This window comes from Mobula hypostoma, chromosome 12 (assembly GCF_963921235.1).
Source record: "Mobula hypostoma chromosome 12, sMobHyp1.1, whole genome shotgun sequence".
NCBI classification, from domain to species: domain Eukaryota; kingdom Metazoa; phylum Chordata; class Chondrichthyes; order Myliobatiformes; family Myliobatidae; genus Mobula; species Mobula hypostoma.
In genome coordinates, this window is record NC_086108.1 from 100,758,265 (window position 1) to 100,779,696 (window position 21,432).

At 38.7% G+C, this 21,432-nt stretch overlaps 1 protein-coding gene across 1 annotated transcript in view; it reads left to right on the forward strand.

The window, feature by feature from the left end:
• The window catches only part of selenof (selenoprotein F), a 46,406-nt gene that overhangs the window by 18,042 nt on the left and 6,932 nt on the right, over positions 1 to 21,432 (forward strand). The window contains exon 3 of the mRNA XM_063064703.1: positions 17,181 to 17,244. Coding sequence (XP_062920773.1) covers positions 17,181 to 17,244 — 64 coding nt within the window. The remainder of the gene's footprint in view (positions 1 to 17,180; positions 17,245 to 21,432) is intronic.

Consider the following 21,432-nt stretch of genomic DNA (forward strand, 5'->3'; position numbering starts at 1 on the left):
CTTCTCCCCATATTCCTTCATGCCCTGACCAATCAAGAATCCATCAACCTCTACCTTAAATATAGATAAAGTCTTGGCCTCCACAGCTGACTGTAGTAACAAATTCCACAGATTCACCACCCACTGGCTAAAGAAATGTCTCATCTCTGTCATCTGGTCCTAGACTATCCCACTATAGGAAACATCCTCTCCGCTTCCACACTATCGAGGCCTTTCAACATTCGATGGTTTTCACTAAGTCACCTCTCATTCTTCTGCATTTTGGTGGATACAGGCCCAGAACCATCAAATGTTTTTCATATGACAAGCTGTTGAATCCTGGAATCATTTCTGTGAACCTCCTTTGAACCCTCTCCAGTGTCGGCAGATCTTTCCTAAGATAAGGGGTCCAAAACTGCTCACAATACTCCAAGTGAGGCCTCACCAGTGCTTTATAAAGTCTCAACATTACATCCTTGTTTTTATATTCTAGTCCTCTTGAAATGAACACTAACATCACATTTGCCTGTTGACTTGTTGTCTTGTTGGATATAGTTGACTTGTTCTATATCCATTACTGAATGACAGGAATACCAAACAGCTTCTTGATTTTATAGATAATATGATCTAAACACCAGGCCGATTTGACTGAAAAGGTCAGCTATTGGCCAGAATGTGGTGACAAGGTCTAGGCCCAGAGCATATGAATGCGAATGGGTCTTAGAGCGAGGAATAATACGATGTTCAGATAATTTAAACACAGGGCTGGATTGATTGAAAAGACATGGTGTCAGGACCGGAGGTGAGGGTCAGGCAGTTCTGCTCTGGGCTCTTTGTCTGCGAGCTGTGTAATGTTTTGGTTTGCAGTGTGATGAACTGAGACTGTGGGTCTGCTCTAGTAGTTCTATATAAATGTACTTTGAACTTTGAACCTTTTCAGTAAGATGTCTTATTTCTATCATCACTGAATTCAACCTTGCTTTAATCTAGGTGTGCTGAAACCCTCATCCACCACTAATGTTACTTAGAGATGACATGCACTTGATTAACCTTCCACATTCTTCCTTCCATTACATTGAAATCATCTGCTATTCTGCTATCTATGTGCTCTAAAGCCTAAAGCTGACAACTGCAATGTCTCAAATTTACATTTGTAGCTACAGATTTATCATTAACATATTTAAAGCCAAATCTGATTAAAACAGATACATTGATCTATTTAATAGTTGTCATTTCTTCCTGAAATTACACCCTTTTTCAGATATGATTAACATTTCGCCATTAGGATATTGATATTTCATTTTAATTGAAGAGTTTATGAAATACATTTTTTTAAAATATTGGGGTTCAGTGCTTATTGCCTTGAATATGCTGAAACAATGTTTTTCCTGTTCCATGAGCTTGTATCTTCTCATGCTACATGTACAATGCCGGCATCTACTGAATTCATTCAGCCAATCTGAAAAGCAAGACTATAAAGGATGAATCGTTTGTGGCTTAAGTCCTGTGCTGGCAGAGAAACAGCAATGTGCCTGGAGCCAAGAAAACTTGGATGCTTTCCAAAATATGGCTTTTTACTTAATAGCTTTCAGCTTCAGCAGCATGACTGCCGTCCTAAGGGGTGCAGAAAGAAATACGGTGAGCTGTCTATTTTCTTTAGGCTTTGTTTTCTGGCTCCGAACATTTCCACATTCTATGCTGCATATTCCTCATGAAGGTATTGTCACTCATTTCTTTTCTATAATTGTGGAGTAACTTGTAATCTTGCAAAGAATGGTGTGAATACAAATAGAAATGTATGTCCACTAAAAAGAAAATTTAATACCTGGATGAACAAATAAATAAATAGACTTTGGAAAAGTTTGGGTGGAGGAAAAAGGGAGAGATTTATGTGGAAATATTAATAACCTGTATGAGCATGTGTGACTGGAACACTTCTTTGTGTGCTATATTTGTACACATTCATATGTAAGAATTTATTCCAATAAAATCCAATTTTGCTGAAATTGTTTTTAATCATTAGCTTTTCCCATAAGTCTTGACATCCTCATTAATTATCAATCAACCTATCTCTTCCTTAAATACACTTAATGACTGTAGCCCCACAGACCTCTGTAGCAAATAGTTCCAAAGACTTGTGTAGCACTCTGAGGGGAGCAATTCTTCCTCGACTCAGTCTGATACCCTTTATTCTGAGATCATACTCTCTGATATTGAACTTTCCCATGATAGAAAATATCATCTCTGCAGTTACCCTGTCTAAACATCTAAGAATCTTATATATTTCAAGAGCATGGTCTCTCATTCTTTGACACTCTGGTGACAAGAGTTCCAACTTGCCCTTGTTCCCTTCCTGCAAGTCATTAATGTATATTGTAACTAATTGTGGTCCCAGAATTGCTCACAGGATTCCACCCTCCTGTTAACAATATGCTGCTCTTTCAGCTTAATACCCTTCTTAACTTCCTTGGGTTGCCATCCCTCCCTTAGGATCATTCCTCTTTACATTTTGACTGAATATCATGAATGACTTCTTTAAGGGTCTGTTGACTTCTGTCTTCTCTGATAATTTGTCAACTAAGTCTGTTTCAGCAAACGTATTCCTTCCATTGTAATACCCTTTAACAACTGTCTTAACTTTTCCCCCTGAAACTGAATGCAACATTCTATCATACAATGATCCCTGCTTCCTAGGGAATATTTCACTCTGAGGTCATTTATTAAAACTGCAAAATTGCCCACTACCTGATTCAAAATGGCCTTTTCTCTGGTTGGTCCCAGGAAACTATCTGTAATGCACTCTATGAATTCATAATGAAGCAGAAGATGATTGGACCCAGAGCATTGCTCTGAGGGACTCAGGCAATTTCCTACAGCTCCAGATCATAGAAACATACAGCTAAGAAACAGGCCCTTTCGGCCTACTTCATCGATGTTGACCATGGTGCCTATCTTTACTGATACAATTTGCAGGCATTAAACCCTTATCCTCCTCCACCTTTTCTATCCAAAGACCAGTCCAAATGTCTTTTAAACATTGTAACTGTATCTTCCCAGGTATGCACCTAGGGCATGCCCTCTTCTCTTTGTTACCATCAGGTAGGAGGTACAGAAGCCTGAAGGCACACACTCAGCAATTTAGGAACAGCTTCTTCCCCTCTGCCTTCCGATTCCTAAATGGACATTGAACCCATGAATACTACCTCACTTTTTAATCTATATTTCTGTTTTTGCATGATTTCTAATCTATTCAATCTACATTTACTTTAATTGATGTACAGGTTTCCCCCGCCATCCGGAGGTAGAGCGTTCCTATGAAACGGTTCGTAAGCCAGAATGTTGTAAAGCAAAGAAGCAATTACCATTTATTTATATGGGAAAAATTTGTGAGCTTTCGCAGACCCAAAATAACCTACCAAATCATGCCAAATAACACATAAAACCTAAGATAACTAACATATAGTAAAAGCAGGAATGATATGATAAATACACCTCCTATAAAAAGTAGAAATACTTCTCTACAATCATTGCCGCACTGTTCTCCGTAGTGAAAATCTCACGCAAGTGCTCTCAGCAGAAAATCTCACGCAAGCGTTCTCGGCAAAAACACTCTCCAGTAACCTTTAAGCTATGAAGTTGCCAAATCATACCAAATAACGCATAAAAGTATACAGCCTATATAAAGTAGAAGGTGGTGGGACACTGGGGTGTCATCTCGTCATTGTCTATTTCCATCAGGGAGGCAGGTCACCTTCTTCTATGGCTGCCTGCCTCGGTGTCGAAGGTCGAGGTTCGTCGTCTGCTGTGGCTGATTGGAAGGCTTGCTTGACTGCTTAGCCTCGCGCATTTTTCTATCATACAGTTCTTTGTAAGCACTCAAACCATCCTGCAAATATGCCCTAAACCGACGTACCATTTGAAAATTAAAGTCATACTTTATCATTGCAGCGAAAATCTCATGCAGTTGCTTCACATTCAGTTCCTGGACAACTTCACTTTCGGTCCATTCGCTACTGCATTGAGTTTCGAATGTTATCCTTTTCTCTTCCAATTGCATCAGCTCTTCATCTATCAGTTCTTGGTCATGGGATGCCAAAACCTCTTCATCATCTTTGTCAACTTCCACAAGCCAAACTGACTTTGTCCTTACTTTGTTCACCACGATCGAAACGCTTAATTATGTCTAGTTTTACACTAAGTATAACACCCTTACGAGCTCTCTTAGGCTTTTCTGATACCTTAGAACTCATCTTGCAAACAGCTGCTCACAGGCATGTGTTTAAGCAATGCCGGCTAGAATGCAGTTCTGGGGGAGAGCGGCTGCTCGGGGCGCGCGCTGCCCTTTTTCGTAACAGTGAAAACACCTTCTGTTAGCGAAAACAGGTAAGTAATGTAGGTCTCGTGAGTGTTTCAAACAGTGAGGTTTCGTAAAGTGAATGTTCGAAAAGTGGGGGACACCTGTACTTGTTTATTTTTTTCTATATTATGTATTGCACTGAACTGCTGCTACATTAACAAATTTCACGACACAGGCCAGTGATAATAAACTTGTTTCTGATTCTGATTCCTTTACACCTTCTCTGGCAGTTCATTCCATATATTCACCACCCTCTGTGTGGAAAATATACCTAATAGATCGCCTTCAAATTTATCCCCTCTCACCTAAAACTGGTGCCATTTAGACAGTCCTGCCCTGGGAAATAGATTTTGACTCTCTATCCCATTTATACCATTCATCTTTTTATATGTCTCTATCAGGTCACCCCTCAGCCTCCAATGAGAATAAACCCTACAAGAAAATGAATCTCAGGATAGTATATGGTGACATATAGGTACTTCGCCCATCCAATTTTTCCTTATAGCCACAGCCCTCCATTCCACCCACATCCTGATGAATTGCTTTAGGACACTCTATTGCCACGATATCTTCCCTGTTGTGTAACAGCCAGAACTATACACAATACTTTAAATTTGACAAGTAAAAAATTGGTAAATAGTTTGCTATTGTCACATATTGAAGTACAGGGAAGAACTTTGTTTTGCATGCCATCCATGTTGTATCTTTTCAGTACAACTGTACATTGAGGTAGTACAAGGAAAATCAATAACAGTGCCAGAATAAAGTGTTACTGTTACAAACAATGCAGCGCAGCACAGGTAAACAATAACACACACAAAATGCTGGAAGAACTCAGCAGGTCAAGCAGCATCTATGGAAATGAATGAATAGTCAACGTTTCAGTCCGAGACCCTTCAGAACTGAGAGGGATGGGGGAAGATGCCATAATAAAAGGGGTGGGGGTGAGGCTAGGTGGGTGAAAAAGGTCAAGAGCTTGAGAAGAAGGAATCTGAAGAGAGTGGACACTAGGAGAAAGGGAAGGAGGAGAGGACCCGGGGGAGGTGATAGGTGCTGAGAAGAGATGAATGGTCAGAGTGGGGAATAGAGGAGGAGGGGAGGGATTTGTTTTTTTACCAGAAGGAGAAATCAATGTTCATACAATCAGGTTGGATGCTACCTAGACAGAATATTAAGTTTTTCTCCTTCACTGTGAAGGTGGTCTCAACTTGGCACAAGAGGAGGCCATGGACTTGGAATAAGTTGTAAGGACATCATGAGGTAGATTGAGGTCACAACTGCTGTTCAATACTCAATAACAGTGGGATAAAAGCTGTCTTTGAGTCTGGTTGTGCGCGCTTTCAGGTGTATGTAGCTTGTGCATGATGGAAGGGCAGAGAAGAGTATGAATGCTTTGTTGTATGAGATATAACAATCTGTGGAAAGTTTCCTATTGGTTTCGATTTTATTAGGTTGCGTGATTTGACATACAATCAGATATTGACATTAATGCTGCCTGTAGCCACTTTGCATTACAGCTGTTTCGTCCATGTTTGGACCAAGGTTACAATGAAGGCTGGGGCCACCTGATCCTGGCCAAAGTTAAACTGTGCTTTGATGAACTTGTTATTGTTGAGTAAGTGCTTCTTGATGCAGCGTTTCGTGATTTACCATTGGTTAATTATATATGTAATCTAATTATCCATTCATTATGTTTATTCCTTCTCTAATTGGAATGATGCAGGCTGAGCTAACATTGTTTCACAAAGCTGAATATTCTGAAGCATTATGAAGAACTTTTCAATATCAAAACAAAGTAACCCCTATCCATACACAACCGGTAGTAGTCAACAGAATAGATGAAGTGCAGTATAGATACTTTCAATTGGTGTGGTCATTAAAAAGTATAGATATGCTAGGGTAGATTGTGCGTAAAATAGAAAGTCAAAGTGAAGTCAGAGTAAATTCATCATCAAGGTACCTTTATGTCACCATGTACTACCCCGGGATTTTTTTTTTATGTGGGCATTCACAGTAAACACAAAGAAATACAATAAAATCAATGAAAAACTGCACACAGCAAGGGCGGACAAACAACCAATGTGCAAATACAAAAAAAGTTGGGGGGGGGAACAAAATAATAATAATAATAAATATCGAGAACATGAATTGTGGTGTCCTTGAAAGTGAGTCCATGGGTTGTGAAATCTGTTCGATGTTGGATATGTGAAGTTGTGCCCTCTGGTTCAAGATCCTGATATTTGAGGGAAAATAACTGTTCCTGAATCTGATGGCGTGGTACCTGAAGCTGTTGTACCACTTTCTTGATGGCAGCAGTGAGAAGAGAGCATGGGCTGGGTGGTGGGTGTCCTTGATGATGGATGCTGCTTTTCCTGTGACAGTGCCCCTTGTAGATTTGCTCAATGGTTTGGAGGCCTTTGCCCACGATGGAATGGACGTATCCACTACTTAATGTAGCAATTTCCACAATTGCCATTCAAAGGCATTGGTGTTTCCCTACCAGGATGTGATGCAGCCAGTCAATATACTCTCCACCATTCATCCATAGAAGTTTGTCAGCGTTTTGGATGACATGCCAAATCTTTGCAAACTTCTAAGAAAGTAGAGGCATTGCTGTGCCTTCTTCGTAATGGCAGTTGCATGTAGGACAGATCCTCTGAAATGATAATGCAGAGGAAGTTAACATTGCTGATACTGTCTACTTCTGATCCCCTGATGAGTTCTGCCTCATGGACCTCTGGTTTCTTCCTCCTATAGTCAATTATCAGCTCTTATTATCAGTGTGTTGACATTGAGTGAGAGGCAGTTGTTGTGACACCATTCAGCCAGATTTTCAATCTCCCTCTATTCTGCTGATTTGTCACTACCTTTGATTTGGCCAATGACAGTGGTATCATCAGCAAACTTTGATATGGCATTCGAGCAGTACTTAGCTGCACAGTCATAAGTGTAAAGTGAGTACAGCAGGGAACTAAGCACATAGCCTTGTGGTGTATCTCTGCTGATGGAGATTTGTGGAGGAGATGTTGTTACCAATCCAAAAAGATTGGGGTCTGCAAATAAAGAAATTAAGGATCCAGTTGCATAAATTGGTAATGTCTTAAAGCTTATTGATTAGTTTTGATGGGATGATAGTATTGAATGCAAAACTGCAGTCAATCATGGTTAAATATTTTTTAAATAGTGTAAATGTTTAATCTAATATAGTTCATTTGCCCTAGAATGAATAATTAGTAATGTCAGTGTTCCATATGTTTTCATAAATCACCCAGATGGAAACAGGCTATTCAGCCCATTTGGAATGTACTGGCCATTGAGTATCTTTATATATAGATCAGGTTTTCCAGCCTTTCATGTGTTACAAATGTTCGTCTAAATACTTCCTAAGTGTTGCAGTGTGCCTGCTTCCGTCACTACATTAGGAAGTGTGTTGTAGGTTTCAACTATCCTCTGGGTGAAAAGAAATTCTTCCTCATGTGCTCTTAAATTTCTTATAATTTACTTTAATCCTATACATTCTACTCATGGACACGTATTGAAAAAATGTCCCTTATCTACTGCTTTATCAATCTTCCTCATAGTTTTGTATACCTCAATCAAATGATTGCTCTGGCCTTCTCTGCTTGAATGAAAACAAGCCCATTCTACTCAGTCGCTCCTCAATTGAATCTCAACAACCTGACATATGTCCTCTACATCTGCTCTGGTGTAAACACATCCGTCCTATAGTATGTTGACTAGAGCGTCTACAGGGAGTGCTGCCATGGGAAAGCAGCATCCATCATCAAGACCTCCACCATTCAGAGCATGCTTTTTTCTCATTGCTACCATTGGGAAGGAGGTACAGGAGCTTTAGATTCCACACCACCAGGTTCAGGAACAGTTCACTTCAACTATCAGGCTTCTGAACCATAGAGTCATACATAGAGAAGTACAGCACAGAAACAAGCCCTTTGGCTCATCTAGTCCATGCCAAAACTATTTAACCTGCCTACTCCCATGAATCTGCACTGTGACCACAGCCCTCCATACCCCTACCATTCATGTACCTATCGAAAATTCACTTAAACATTGAAATCGAGCTCACATGCATGACTTGCGCTGGCAGCTCATTCCACATTCTCACCACCCTCTGAGTGAAGAAGTTTCCTGTCATGTCCCCTTTAAACTTTTCACCTTTCACCCTTAACCTATGAGCTCCGGTTATATTCCCACTCAACGTCAGTGGAAAACCAGTTTGGATAACTTCACACACTTCAATACTGAATTGATTCCACGACCTGTGGACTCAGATTCAAGTATTTTTTTTGTATTTGCATAGTTTGTCTTATTTTGTATATTGTTTGTTTATTAGTCTTTGTGTGTAGTTTTTCATTGATTCTATTGTACTACTTCGGTCCACTATGAATGCCTATAAGAACATAAATCTCGGGACTGTATATGGTGACATATACATACTTCATTAATAAATTTTCTATGAATGTTGAACTTTGCACTGCTTCAACTGTGATCTAACTAATATTTTGTATATTTGTGCTGATTCCTCTTTTATTCTGTGCCTGTCTAACAAATGTAAGTATGCACACATTTAAAGTAAAGATGCCCTTTGTAAAGTTTATCTAATTGTCTTGCAAATTATCACCTTGATGCAAATAGTACTAAATTCTCACTCTATGGTGTTAAATGGTAACTGAAATTATTGGCTAATTTAAATTAATTCTAGCAATGAATATACAATTGGGAATAAGCCATGATATTTATTATACACAATTTCAGATAGGATAGAGAAATAATTAATGATATAATAAAAAATATTGCTCCACCTCTTGCTGCTGCAGATCTTTTGCATGCAATATCTACTGTGGTTATCCTTTATGCAAACTTACCTGACGTAGTTGCCAAGGCCCTTTAACACTTTGTAATCACCAGAACACGAGTGACATGGCCAAAATAGCAAAGAAAGTTTTTAAATGTCTCCAGGGTACATAATTCAGAATGTCATTAGTTTAAGCCCCGCTGAATCAACTCCATTATAGCCACTTCAATTACAACTGAACAAGGGTCATATATGAGCAAATGTATATAAATCCGGATTGATGTGATTCATTTGTTGGTATTCATTTGTGATGACTAGAATATAAAAGTTAGAAGGTAATGGTGAGGCTTTATAAGCATTGATTAGACCCCATTTGGATTACTGTGAGCAGCTTTGGCTCCCTTATCTAAGAACAGATGTGCTGGCAAGGGAGAGGGACCAGGGCACGTTCATCAGAATGATCCCTGGAATAAAAGGGTTAATGTATGAGGAGCATTTGATGGCTTTGGGCCTGTACTTGCTGGAGTTTAGAAGAATATTTAAAGACTGGATATGGAGCAGATTTTTTCCTCTTGTTGGGGTGTCTATGACCATAGGGTACAGACTCAGAATAGAAGGACGTCCCTTCAGAATAGATGAGGAGGAATTTCTTTAGCCAGAGGGTGGAATATCTAAGGAATTGCCACAGATGGCTATGGAGGCCAAAGTCATTTGGTATATTTAATGTGGAGGTTGATAGGTTCTTAATTAGTCAGGGCAGCAAAGGTTACGGGAAGAAGACAAGAGAATGTGGTTCAGGGATAATAATCCTTGTGAACTTCCAATGGCAGTACATTTTTTCCAAGATGAGGGGCCCAAAGCTGTTCACAGTACTTAAGGTGAGACCTCACCTGTGCCTTATAAAGCCTCAGCATCACATCCTTGCTCTTATATTCTAGACCTTTTAAAATGAATGCTAACATGACATTTGCCTTCCTCGCCATTTTATTGGAACCTTTCCAGAAATTAGCAACTTTTGGAATATGATGATCAATGCATCCACTGCCTCTGCAGATACTCTGGAATATTAGGATGTAGGTCATTTAGGCCCAGGGTATTTGTCAGTGCTTTGTTCTATTAGTTTGCCTTGCATTTCTCTGTTTTTATTAATTGCTGTAGGTTCCTTTACTTTCTTTTGTCTGTTAGCTACCTATCATTTCTGATGTGTTTTCAGTATATTCCACTGTGAAAATGGGTAGAAAATATATGAATGGTGCTGTTCTGACGAGGGGCCTCGGCCAGAAATGTCGACTGTTCCATAGATGCTGCCTGACCTACTGATTTCCTCCAGCATTTCATGTATAGCGTAGTAATCCAAAGATTTAGTTTAACAGTCCAGGAATATCAGTTCAGTTCACATCATAGAGTTCAAGTTCAACTAATCTAGAACTAAAAGAAAAATAGTTATAGGAATTTTGATCTTGAAACTTAAATATATGGTTAAACTATGCCCTTCAGAGGAGAAAATCCACTCAATCTGGACTATATGGAACTCCAGACCTGTAAGTCTTAAAAATGTCTTCTGAAATGGTCCAATGAATTTGAAACAAGGATAAGTAAGCCTTAATCTTATTGAATGGCAGAACAGGCTTGAAAAACATGTGGTCTACTCCTGTTTCTATGTCCTTCTGTTGCTCCTATACTCAAATCATATTGCAGTGAATACTGATGTACAATTTGCCTTCATAACTGCTTGCTGCACCCATGTGTACAAGGACAGCAGATTACTTGCGAATCAACATTTTCCAATTCACTGCTAGTTAAAAAATACTCTTGCCTTTCTTCTTTTTCTCAAATCTTGACTTCATTTATCTGCACCATATTGCATCTACTATTTACTTACCTATCCACTAACCTCATTCAAATTGCCTCAGGTTTTTTTGCTATACGTTTCCTGCTGAAGTACGTCTTGCAGGTCAAAGTTTATTTCAAAATTTGTGTTTTAATTGGCCAAACCCTACTGCCGTTTTCATTTTTTTTTCTAGCCTTCAGTAATGTTAGCTGATCCCTTTACTATTATGCAATCCTTTTCTTCAGAAAATCAGCCAAACTGGGATGCTGCATACAGCTGTCAGCTGGCTGCTGTATTCATTTTATTAATGTGCAGTCAAGTAAATTTTCCCGCAGAGCATCAAATTGCTCCTGGCTCATAGCTAAAACTGTACTTAATATAATAGAAAAATAGCCATTTCTGACATTATCAAGATATTAACACTTATTGTATTGGTGACACTGCTAATTAATTAAGGAACTTTTACTGTATTCAACCCCATATGGATTGACTTTGGAACAATGTAAAAACAACTCCTGCAGGTCAGCTATCCTGAAGTGCATTCTACAAATAGAACTTGAATTTCTGTTCCACTTTGTCACTTCTGTGAAGAAATACTGAAGATTCAGCATTGGGCTATTTTCCAATGCAATAGTTACCAGGAATAAATATAACTTTCTAGTATCTTAGCCTCACAATTTCTTTAATAAATCATATTAAAATTTGCAACAATTACCCTTTTGAAGTACTGTATTTCATTGCTCTACTATTGAAGAAAAACATGATAATATTTAATTTCTCATCAATCCACCTTCATTTGACATTACACCTGGTGAAATGTGGGTGCACAGTATATACTAAAACAGTTTTGAATTAACCAGATGTTTCATTTTTCCAGTCAGTTAAACAAGATGTACTGGAAATGTTATCAACTATGAATGGAAAAACTTCAGAAGAAATTGCCCAAAAAATTTCTAGTTGCTGAAAGTATAGATAGTATTTTGCATAATTTTAATATGTTTTGAATAAATTCTACATATGTACTTGCCTAAGTGAGGGACTTGTGTGTGGTTAAGTTAGCAGTTCAATCCAGCTTTCTCTTTAAGATCAAGACAGCCTTCTCATCTGGTATCCAAGAACAACATACTTATGACATGGCTGTAGCAATAAACTCATCTATGTTCTCATTACTATCTGAAAATTTGACTGCCCGCTCACAGAATTGAAGTGCTCAGAGCACAGACATTATGGCTTGTGTAGTCTGGTGACACGCTCACTTAAGTGGCGAGAGTCCAGAGACACTGCCAGGGCTACCAGTATAGCTACACACAATTTAGCCTTTGAAATAAGTGCTGAATCAATGTCTGAAAGAATTTGCAGTCCTATAATGAGATTGTGAGATAGTGACACTAAGAATGTTGCTCTTGTGTAGAGCCAGCACGGAGATGACAGCCCAAAAGGCCTCTTCCATAGTCTCGTGTTTCTTGTTTATTTGTGTGTAAATGTACTTACCTAAAGAGAAGTTATACATTTCTTTGGATTACTGGTTCAAAGGTTAATTTTATTATCTTTGTATGTATGCAGAATGCAACTCTGAAATTTGTCTTCTCCAGATAGCCATAGAATACAGAAAATCATTTAAGTAGTTGAAAGAAAGACATCAGTTCCCCTCCCTGCACAAAGAGAAAAAGAAACAAAACCTCGCAAATCCCAAATATCCCAACCTGTCCCTTGCACAAAAACTTAACAGATCAACCAAATATGCCATATATGTGGTGCCATATATGTTTCCGTTCTTCCTCCTGTTTTGTGCACAATATATAAATTTGCTAACCATTACCTTTTTTTTGTCATGAGTACTTCTTAAACAGGACTTTTATCTTTGTGTCAAGGAATAAGAGAGCTTTGCACACAGTTCGGAGAACATAGTAAATAGAATATTATATCAACATATCCTGGGTGTGACAGAGGATGAGAGACGATTTGATAGAATTGTATAAGATTGTGAGGCATAGATAGATTGGACAGTCAACATCTCTTTCCCAGGGTGGCAATGGCCCATGTGCATGATATATTATTTATTATATATTATGTAGGTCATTGGTATTTGGAAAGTATAGAAATCTAAGAAGAAAAGGTAAAGGAAGCTTTGATCTGTAGTATTTAGTTTTCTTTATGTCTACTTCCTTCACCAAAAAGTTGCTTGTTATTAAGTTTTATCTGTTATTCATAGATCACTTACATTATTTTGAATGTATACCTTAACAATCTTTTTTATAAAGGATACAGCTGAAGAAGGGCCTTGGCCCTAATCTTTGACTGTTTATTCACTTCCATGGATGTTGCCTCACCTTATGAGTTCCTCCAGCATTTTGTTTGTCTTGCTAAAGAATAGTTCTCTTTATTTTAAAACGCTCTTGAAATTAGTTGTAAACACTTAGTGAAGCTTCGCTTAATTTATTAGTTAAAACTGAGCAGCTGGCAACTATATACTGCCACTGTTTCGTGTGAGTGTTGCCCAGAAAACTTTTAAAACGTAAATTCACAACTGTTGCATTGTTGGAATGCAGTAAACAACTAGTAAGCTCTACATATGTCCCTCTCACATCAGATACAGTGTTGAGTATAAATTAGTCATTTGTATTTCAAATATAAGAAGTACATAGAACAGCTGTGCTTCAACACAGGATGTATTGAAACCTTACTGCAGTATCACAGTGCAACTTGAACGCGGAGTATAAAAAGTAATGACCTATACCCTAGACTTGGAAAGGTATTTGTTCAAGGCTGATTGAGATGTTTAATGCTAAAATAGTTTTTTTTTAATCATGCATTTCACACTGTTGAAATGTGATCTGTATTCTACATGTTTATTTTATACTTTTGATAATAAATGATCACACACTGATTTATAGCCATAGATATATACTGTAATCAAAGAACCCCTCCATCCAGGCCATACTCTGTTCTTGCTGCTGCCATCAGAAAGGAGGTACAGGAGGCTTAGCTCCCATACTACTGTGCTCAGGAACAGCTATTCCCCTTCAACCATCAGGATTCTGAACCAGTGTGAATAAAGTCACTCACCTCAACTCTGAACTGATTCCACCATCTATGGACTCACTTTCAAGGACTCCACAACTCATTATTTTAGTAATATTTCTTTACTTAAAAAAATTCACTGATTGTCTTCTTTTTCACATTGGCTGTTTGTCACTGCGTGTAATTTTAAATTGAATCTATTTTATTTTGCTGTGAATGCCTGCAAGAATATGAATTTCAAGGTGGTGTATAGTAATATGTATACTTTGAGTACTGTCGCATTAAACATATTGGTTACTCCCTTCACTAATTTCTACAGTTAGGCCCAACACCCTTGTTAGATTTTAATTTATTCTGAAACTTCTTTGAGGTTATGCATTTGAACAGCACATTCCCCTTAATTGGGGGCCGTTTCTTTTATTTCCCCTGGTAAATAATTACTGCTTTTATTTTGACGATTTAATGAACAGCACACTTATAATTTGTTGATCACTGCAGAGTGCTGCGTTGAAGGCATTCAATAAAATGAGAACAATACCTTCTTGTTTAGTAGCTAACCCATGGACAGTCACAAATAGTTGAGAATAGATGTTATATTGTTCAATTGAATTGTCTGTAATTACCATTCTGTATTATGTGTTTCATTCCACATTTTTTTTCCTTCCCAATTGTTATAGCATTAAATCTGATGGGGAAACTTAGTTTTCTTTGTCTGGGATAATTGGATTTTTGTCTGTTTAGCAGCTATCTATTGATGGGCAGAGAAGACGTGATAGGGATAGGAAGGTACCAGTTTAAACAAAAAAAAATGAAATTCATGCAATTGCACAGTATCTGCAATATCTAATTGCTTCCAGCTGCATCTGGGAAATGACTGTCCAGTGGCCATTGGTAATGGAGAAAAAAATGTGCTGTATAATTAGAAGTTAGACAGTAAATCTTTTATTATTTGTCCCAGAGTCCCACATTCCTTGGAAGAAATTCATCAATATGATACAGTGTTCTCTTCAAAAACATGAGAGGACCTTTATATTCACAGCTCCTCGTCATAGAATTCACACTTCATGGGCATATGTGACACATTAATCTGCACTTTGAAATTGCATCTCTCAAAATCCACAGATCTACACGGTTGCATATTTGTTTGGGTTACTGAATGGAAAAAAATATTTAAAAAACACTGCAGTTGTTGAATATCTGAAATAAAAATAGAAAGTACTGGAAACATTGAGCAGATCAAGTAGCATATGTTGAAAGAGACATTATGTTGCCATTTCTGGTTGTAGACCCTTCTTCAGACCCTTAGTAACTCTTCACTAAGCTGGAGTGTTTATTGTTGGCTGTTCCTGTACAGAGGTATTGATTATAATGGTACCTCTGAATATAATGGATTTCCAGCTTTCTCATCTTATAAGGTGTCTTTCATCTGCTTTAAAGCAGCACCTATTGGCAGAATTTTCCTAACTTAAAGTGTGATGTGCTAAGAAGAAAAATAATTTTAAATCATCTTTGCTTATAGCCTTTTGAATAAGTATGCAACAGATAGGATCTGCTAGTGCCAAAAATCTAGGTGAACAGCAGAAACTATACAGCAAAAGTGCAAACTGCTGGTGGAACTTGGTAGGTCAGTCAGTGTGTGCAGAAGGATATCTCCAGCACCTTGTTTAGTTGCTCTAGATTCCACCATCTACAGTCTTTTTGTGTCTCCTGAAAATGTATTTTACCATAAGATTTCCCTTCCCCACCTACATGATCATATATTTGTGATGTTCCTTTATGTGCATGAGCTTGACAACATGTGCCTAACCAGATTATAAATAAAAAGAGGTTTGTGAAGCACTGTCAGGTTCCATAGTTCAGATCAATTGTAGAAATGCATCCCTGAATCTAAACCTTTGCCTCATTTTGATGACACAAAGGTTGAGGGTGTTGTGGATAGTGTGGAGGGCTGTCAGAGATAACAGCGGGACATTGATAGGATGCAAAACTGAGCTGAGAAGTGGCAGATGGAGTTCAACCCAGATAAGTGTGAGGTGGTTCATTTTGGTAGGTCAAATATGATGGCAGAATATAGTATTAATGGTAAGACTCTTGGCAGTGTGGAAGATCAGAGGGCTGTTGGGGTCTGAATCCATAGGACACTCAAAGCTGCTGCGCAGGTTGACTGTGTGGTTAAGAAGGCATATGGTGTATTGGCCTTCATCAATCGTGGGGTTGAGTTTAAGAGCCAAGAAGTAATGTTACAGCTTTATAGGCCCCTGGTCAGACCCCACTGGAGTACTGTGCTCAGTTCTGGTTGCCTCACTCCAGGAAGGACGTGGAAACTATAGGAAGGGTGCAGAGGAGATTTACAAGGATGTTGCTTGGATTGGGGAGCATGCCCTATGAGAATAGGTTGAGTGAACTTGGCCTTTTCTCCTTGGAGTGACAGAAGATGAGAGGTGAACTGATAGAGGTGTGTATGATGAGGGGCATTGATCGTGTGGATGGTCAGAGGCTTTTTCCCAGGGCTGAAATGGTTAACATGAGAGGGCACAGTTTTAAGGTACTTGGAAGTAGGTACAGAGGAAATGTCGGGGTAAGTTTTTTACCCAGAGGGTGGTGAGTGCTTGGTGGTGGAGGCGGATACAATAGGGTCTTTTAAGAGACTCCTGGATAGATACATGGAGTTTAGAAAAATAGAGAGCTATGGGTAACCCTAGGTAATTTCTAAAGTAAGTACATGTTCAGCACGGCATCGTGGGCCGCAGGGCCTGTATTGTGCTGTAGGTTTTCTATGTTTCTATTTTGATGCAGTATCTATAAAAGTCCTTCATGTAGTTTTATAACTTCAACGTCTACTTATTGAACGGCTTTTACCTTTGGACTAATGGGTTGATCATCACAGGCACAATGACATGATTTTAGACAGACTCACAAAAGTCTGGAGCAGTTCTTTGGACCTTTATTAATAACATACCTACGTTAGAACTGAATACGGGTCACACTACTTCCTGGAGGGACTGAGGTAGTTCCATTCTTAAAGGTGAATTATTCAGGAATATTATTTTGAATAATTAAAACATGATTAAATCATTAAATAATCTTGTGTTAATCGTGTAGATTACAGAGTCTTGAGGACCTTGCATAATTTGCTTTTTGATATAGACTACCATTTGTTTATTTTCTTTTATCAGTTGTATGCTGGAGCTGTCCTTGAAGTATGTGGATGAAAATTGGGCAGGTTCCCTCAAGTCCAGGGTAAGTTTATAAAACCTTTCTTGAAAAATAATCTTAGTTTTAGTACAACTAAACCTTCATAACTGAAAGTCAAAGCATGTATAACTTGCAATGTTGCTCCATGGAAATCTTCTATCGGTCTGGTAGATAGGATATGCTAAACTATAATGCCTTCTTAGATAAGTGATAACAATTTTACCTCAGATTTATATGATTGTGGATTATAATCCCATTTCAGTGCCTGAGCACAGAAATCCAATTACCCAGTATCTTGAGTAATATTATTCTATGACTCTGTGACTCAGAATCAGAATGGAAATAGATTTGAAAATTAAAATGACTGATACTGGAAGTTAAGCATTGGTCTCATGAACTGAATGAAGGTGTTATGCAAACCATGTATCCAATTTGTTTAAGGCATCGCCAGTCTGGAGAAGACCACATTATGGGCACCAAATTCAATACAATAAATAGGAAGAAGTGCAAATGAAGCATTGCAGCCTCTGGAAGAAATGTTCAAATCAGTGGAGAGTGGGAAGGGAGCCAGTAGAAAGGCCAGGTGTCACAGTCACAATCATTTCTGTGCCTCTTAAGTAATTGACTTTTTTATGATGGGTGTTCCATGTTAGGTAGGACAATTAAACAAGTCTTCAGAAATTGAGAGGTAATGGAGATAAGGGATTGTAAAACCTTGCAATTTTTTAAGTTGTGTGTAGACATTCCATGGGCTAAATTTACTTAATCTTATTTAAAACCAAATGTTCAGATTGTTTATTTTAGAATTGAGATTATCCAAAGGTCAAAGAAAAAAATCAACAGCTTCTCAAGTGGCATTTTTAGGTGGTATTGAGCTGTATTAATCTGTCATTAATTATTCTTTCAACGCACTTCTTAATTGTGATCTGATTTTGGTATCTAATGACTCCCACTAGGTTATTTATTTCTTTTAGTATTCACACAGAGTCAGCATATTGGTGTACCACTGGTGTGAAAGCGATGGAATAACAGGTTACATTAAAAGCTTTTGTAACTGACCTTGAAGTCTTTGTTTTTCAGCTGCATTTTTATTGATCATTTCTGTTTCTATTGTTTTCTTTAACAACTTTGTCTGCAGTAAAAGGAAATATAAGTTTGTGAAGTTTGACTACTCAATACAGACTGTACGAGGTTGCAATCCAGATCCTGAAGCAAAAGCAACAGCATCACTTTTGCCAGATGCAGATCAAACTTGGGACTGATTTTGAGAACCTTTTCTTTTGATAAAAACATAATCTGATCTTGAGAGAAGAAAGTTGAATACTTCTGCTATATATTATTTTTGGAAATCTTTTGGTATCAAAGTTCAGTTATAACTATTTTGTGTCATAGAAACATAGAAAATAGGTGCAGGAGTAGGCCATTCGGCCCTTCGAGCCTGCACCACCATTTATTATGATCATGGCTGATCATCCAACTCAGAACCCCGCCCCAGCCTTCCCCCATACCCCCTGACCCCCGTAGCCACAAGGGCCATATCTAACTCCCTCTTAAATATAGCCAATGAACTGGGCTCAACTGTTTCCTGTGGCAGAGAATTCCACAGATTCACCACTCTCTGTGTGAAGAAGTTTTTCCTAATCTCGGTCCTAAAAGGCTTCCCCTCTATCCTCAAACTGTGGCCCCTCGTTCTGGACTTCCCCAACATCGGGAACAATCTTCCTGCATCTAGCCTATCCAATCCCTTTAGGATTTTATACGTTTCAATCAGATCCCCCCTCAATCTTCTAAATTCCAACGAGTACAAGCCCAGTTCATCCAGTCTTTCTTCATATGAAAGTCCTGCCATCCCAGGAATCAATCTGGTGAACCTTCTTTGTACTCCCTCTATGGCAAGGATGTCTTTCCTCAGATTAGGGGACCAAAACTGCACACAATACTCCAGGTGTGGTCTCACCAAGGCCTTGTACAACTGCAGTAGTATCTCCCTGTTCCTGTACTCGAATCCTCTCGCTATAAATGCCAGCATACCATTCGCCTTTTTCACCGCCTGCTGTACCTGCATGCCCACTTTCAATGACTGGTGTATAATGACACCCAGGTCTCGTTGCACCTCCCCTTTTCCTAATCGGCCACCATTCAGATAATGATCTGTTTTCCTATTTTTGCCACCAAAGTGGATAACTTCACATTTATCCACATTAAATTGCATCTGCCATGAATTTGCCCACTCGCCCAACCTATCCAAGTCACTCTGCATCCTCTTAGCTTCCTCCTCACAGCTAACACTGCCACCCAGCTTCATGTCATCCGCAAACTTGGAGATGCTGCATTTACTTCCCTCATCCAAGTCATTAATATATATTGTAAACAACTGGGGTCCCAGCACTGAGCCTTGCGGTACCCCACTAGTCACCGCCTGCCATTCTGAAAAGGTCCCGTTTATTCCCACTCTTTGCTTCCTGTCTGCTATCATGTAAGTAGTCCTCCTGTCAACATAATTTGTCAAGCCTAGCATTTCCATCTTAATTGACATCTCCCTGGCCCATTAACTACAAATGTCAAACTCACCACAGTTTTTTATAAATTTTTTGTATTTCTTTACTTTCCTGTAAATGTCTGCAAAAAAATGAATATCAAGCAAGTGTATGGTGAAAACTGTACGTACCTTGATAACAATTTTACCTCGACTTGACTTGACACTTGCATCATTTAGTCTCTTGGCTTCTGCATTTTTGTTGATCTTTTTCTCTCCCTCCCCTTTTTTTACAACTTAAACATATTCTAGACCTACTGCTTCTTATGAAATGCGATCTCCATTATCTGTTGCTTATTTCCCGCATTTTCTGTTTTAGTTTAAAGTACATAAGTGTTTTGTTTTCATGTTTTCATCTGTTGACTACTCCCATTAAAATATCCTTGATTCACAATTAATTATAAGATTGAGTATTATATATAAACTTCAGATAGTTTGGGAAAAAATATTACACTTCTTTGCAGATTTTTATCCCATCTTCTATCTGGCAGAGTCCCTCATTTCATTCAGAATACTGACATAGGAATGTGAATGAAGTGGAACTGAGTACATACGCCAGATTCACACAATTAAGTAAAAGTGAATTCTTTGCAAAGAGTAATATCAATGCACACTTTGGTCATGCATCTGCGCATGGAGCTAATCTAAAAATGATCAAGAAAGTCTTGCAAAAACCGAATGTCTTCTATTGCAGGTTCATGGCCAACTGGCTGTTTCAGAATTTTATGCAAGTGGTGATTTTAATCAATGGCATTTCATGTATAGGCACTGATTTTGCAGTTGCAATTCTCCGCACAGAAGGCTTTACCTTGTTAGGTTATGAATGGAGTAGTGACCTGGCTGAATCCAAATGTGAATATTATCCCAGTGGTGAGGTGCCCAACAGCATTTGGACCTCCCATTTGTACTGAATATATCTTGATGATGCTGGAAACTTCATACCCACCTGATCTGGTTGATTCTGAACCTCACAGGTTCTTAGTTTTACCAAGACTACAAGAGTCAAACAGAAAACAAATAAAATTGGAGTAGCCTCCGGCCACAACATGAATTCCAGATTCTCAATGTAGGTTCACAAGCATCTGGGCCTGCATGTCTAAATTGGAAGAGCAGCTGTACAGACCAGTCAGGCAATAGCCTTGCATTGTCCATAAGGTATGCCGTTGTGAATAAAATTGTGCCACACACCTCAATTGCTATACTTGGATATATCCAGTCCCACTGATAAGGAAGCCCCTCCAGAGGGCCTGTGCAGTGGCATACAAGTAGGAAGTAGTTGTATTAGAAGTCCTCAATGTTGGCTCCAAATCAACACACGCAAAATGCTGGAGGAACTCAGCAGGCCAGGCAGCATATATAGAAATGAAAAAACAGTCAACATTTCAGGCTGAGACCTTTCTTCAGAACTGGAAAGGAAGGGGGAAGATACCAGAATAAAACGGAGTTCGGGGGAGGGGAAGGAAGATAGCTAGAAAGTGATAGGTGAAGCCAGGTGGTTAAGAAAGATAAAGAGGCTGGAGAGGAGAGTGGATAATGGAAGAAAGGGAATGATGAGGGGACCCAGTGGGAGGAAGTGGGGAAGTGAGAAGGGGAAGAGGCCAGAGTGGAGAATAGAAGAATAGGGGAGGAGGAGGGAATATTTTTTTAACCAGAAGGAGAAATCGATATTCGTGCCGTCAAGTTGGAGGCTACCCAGA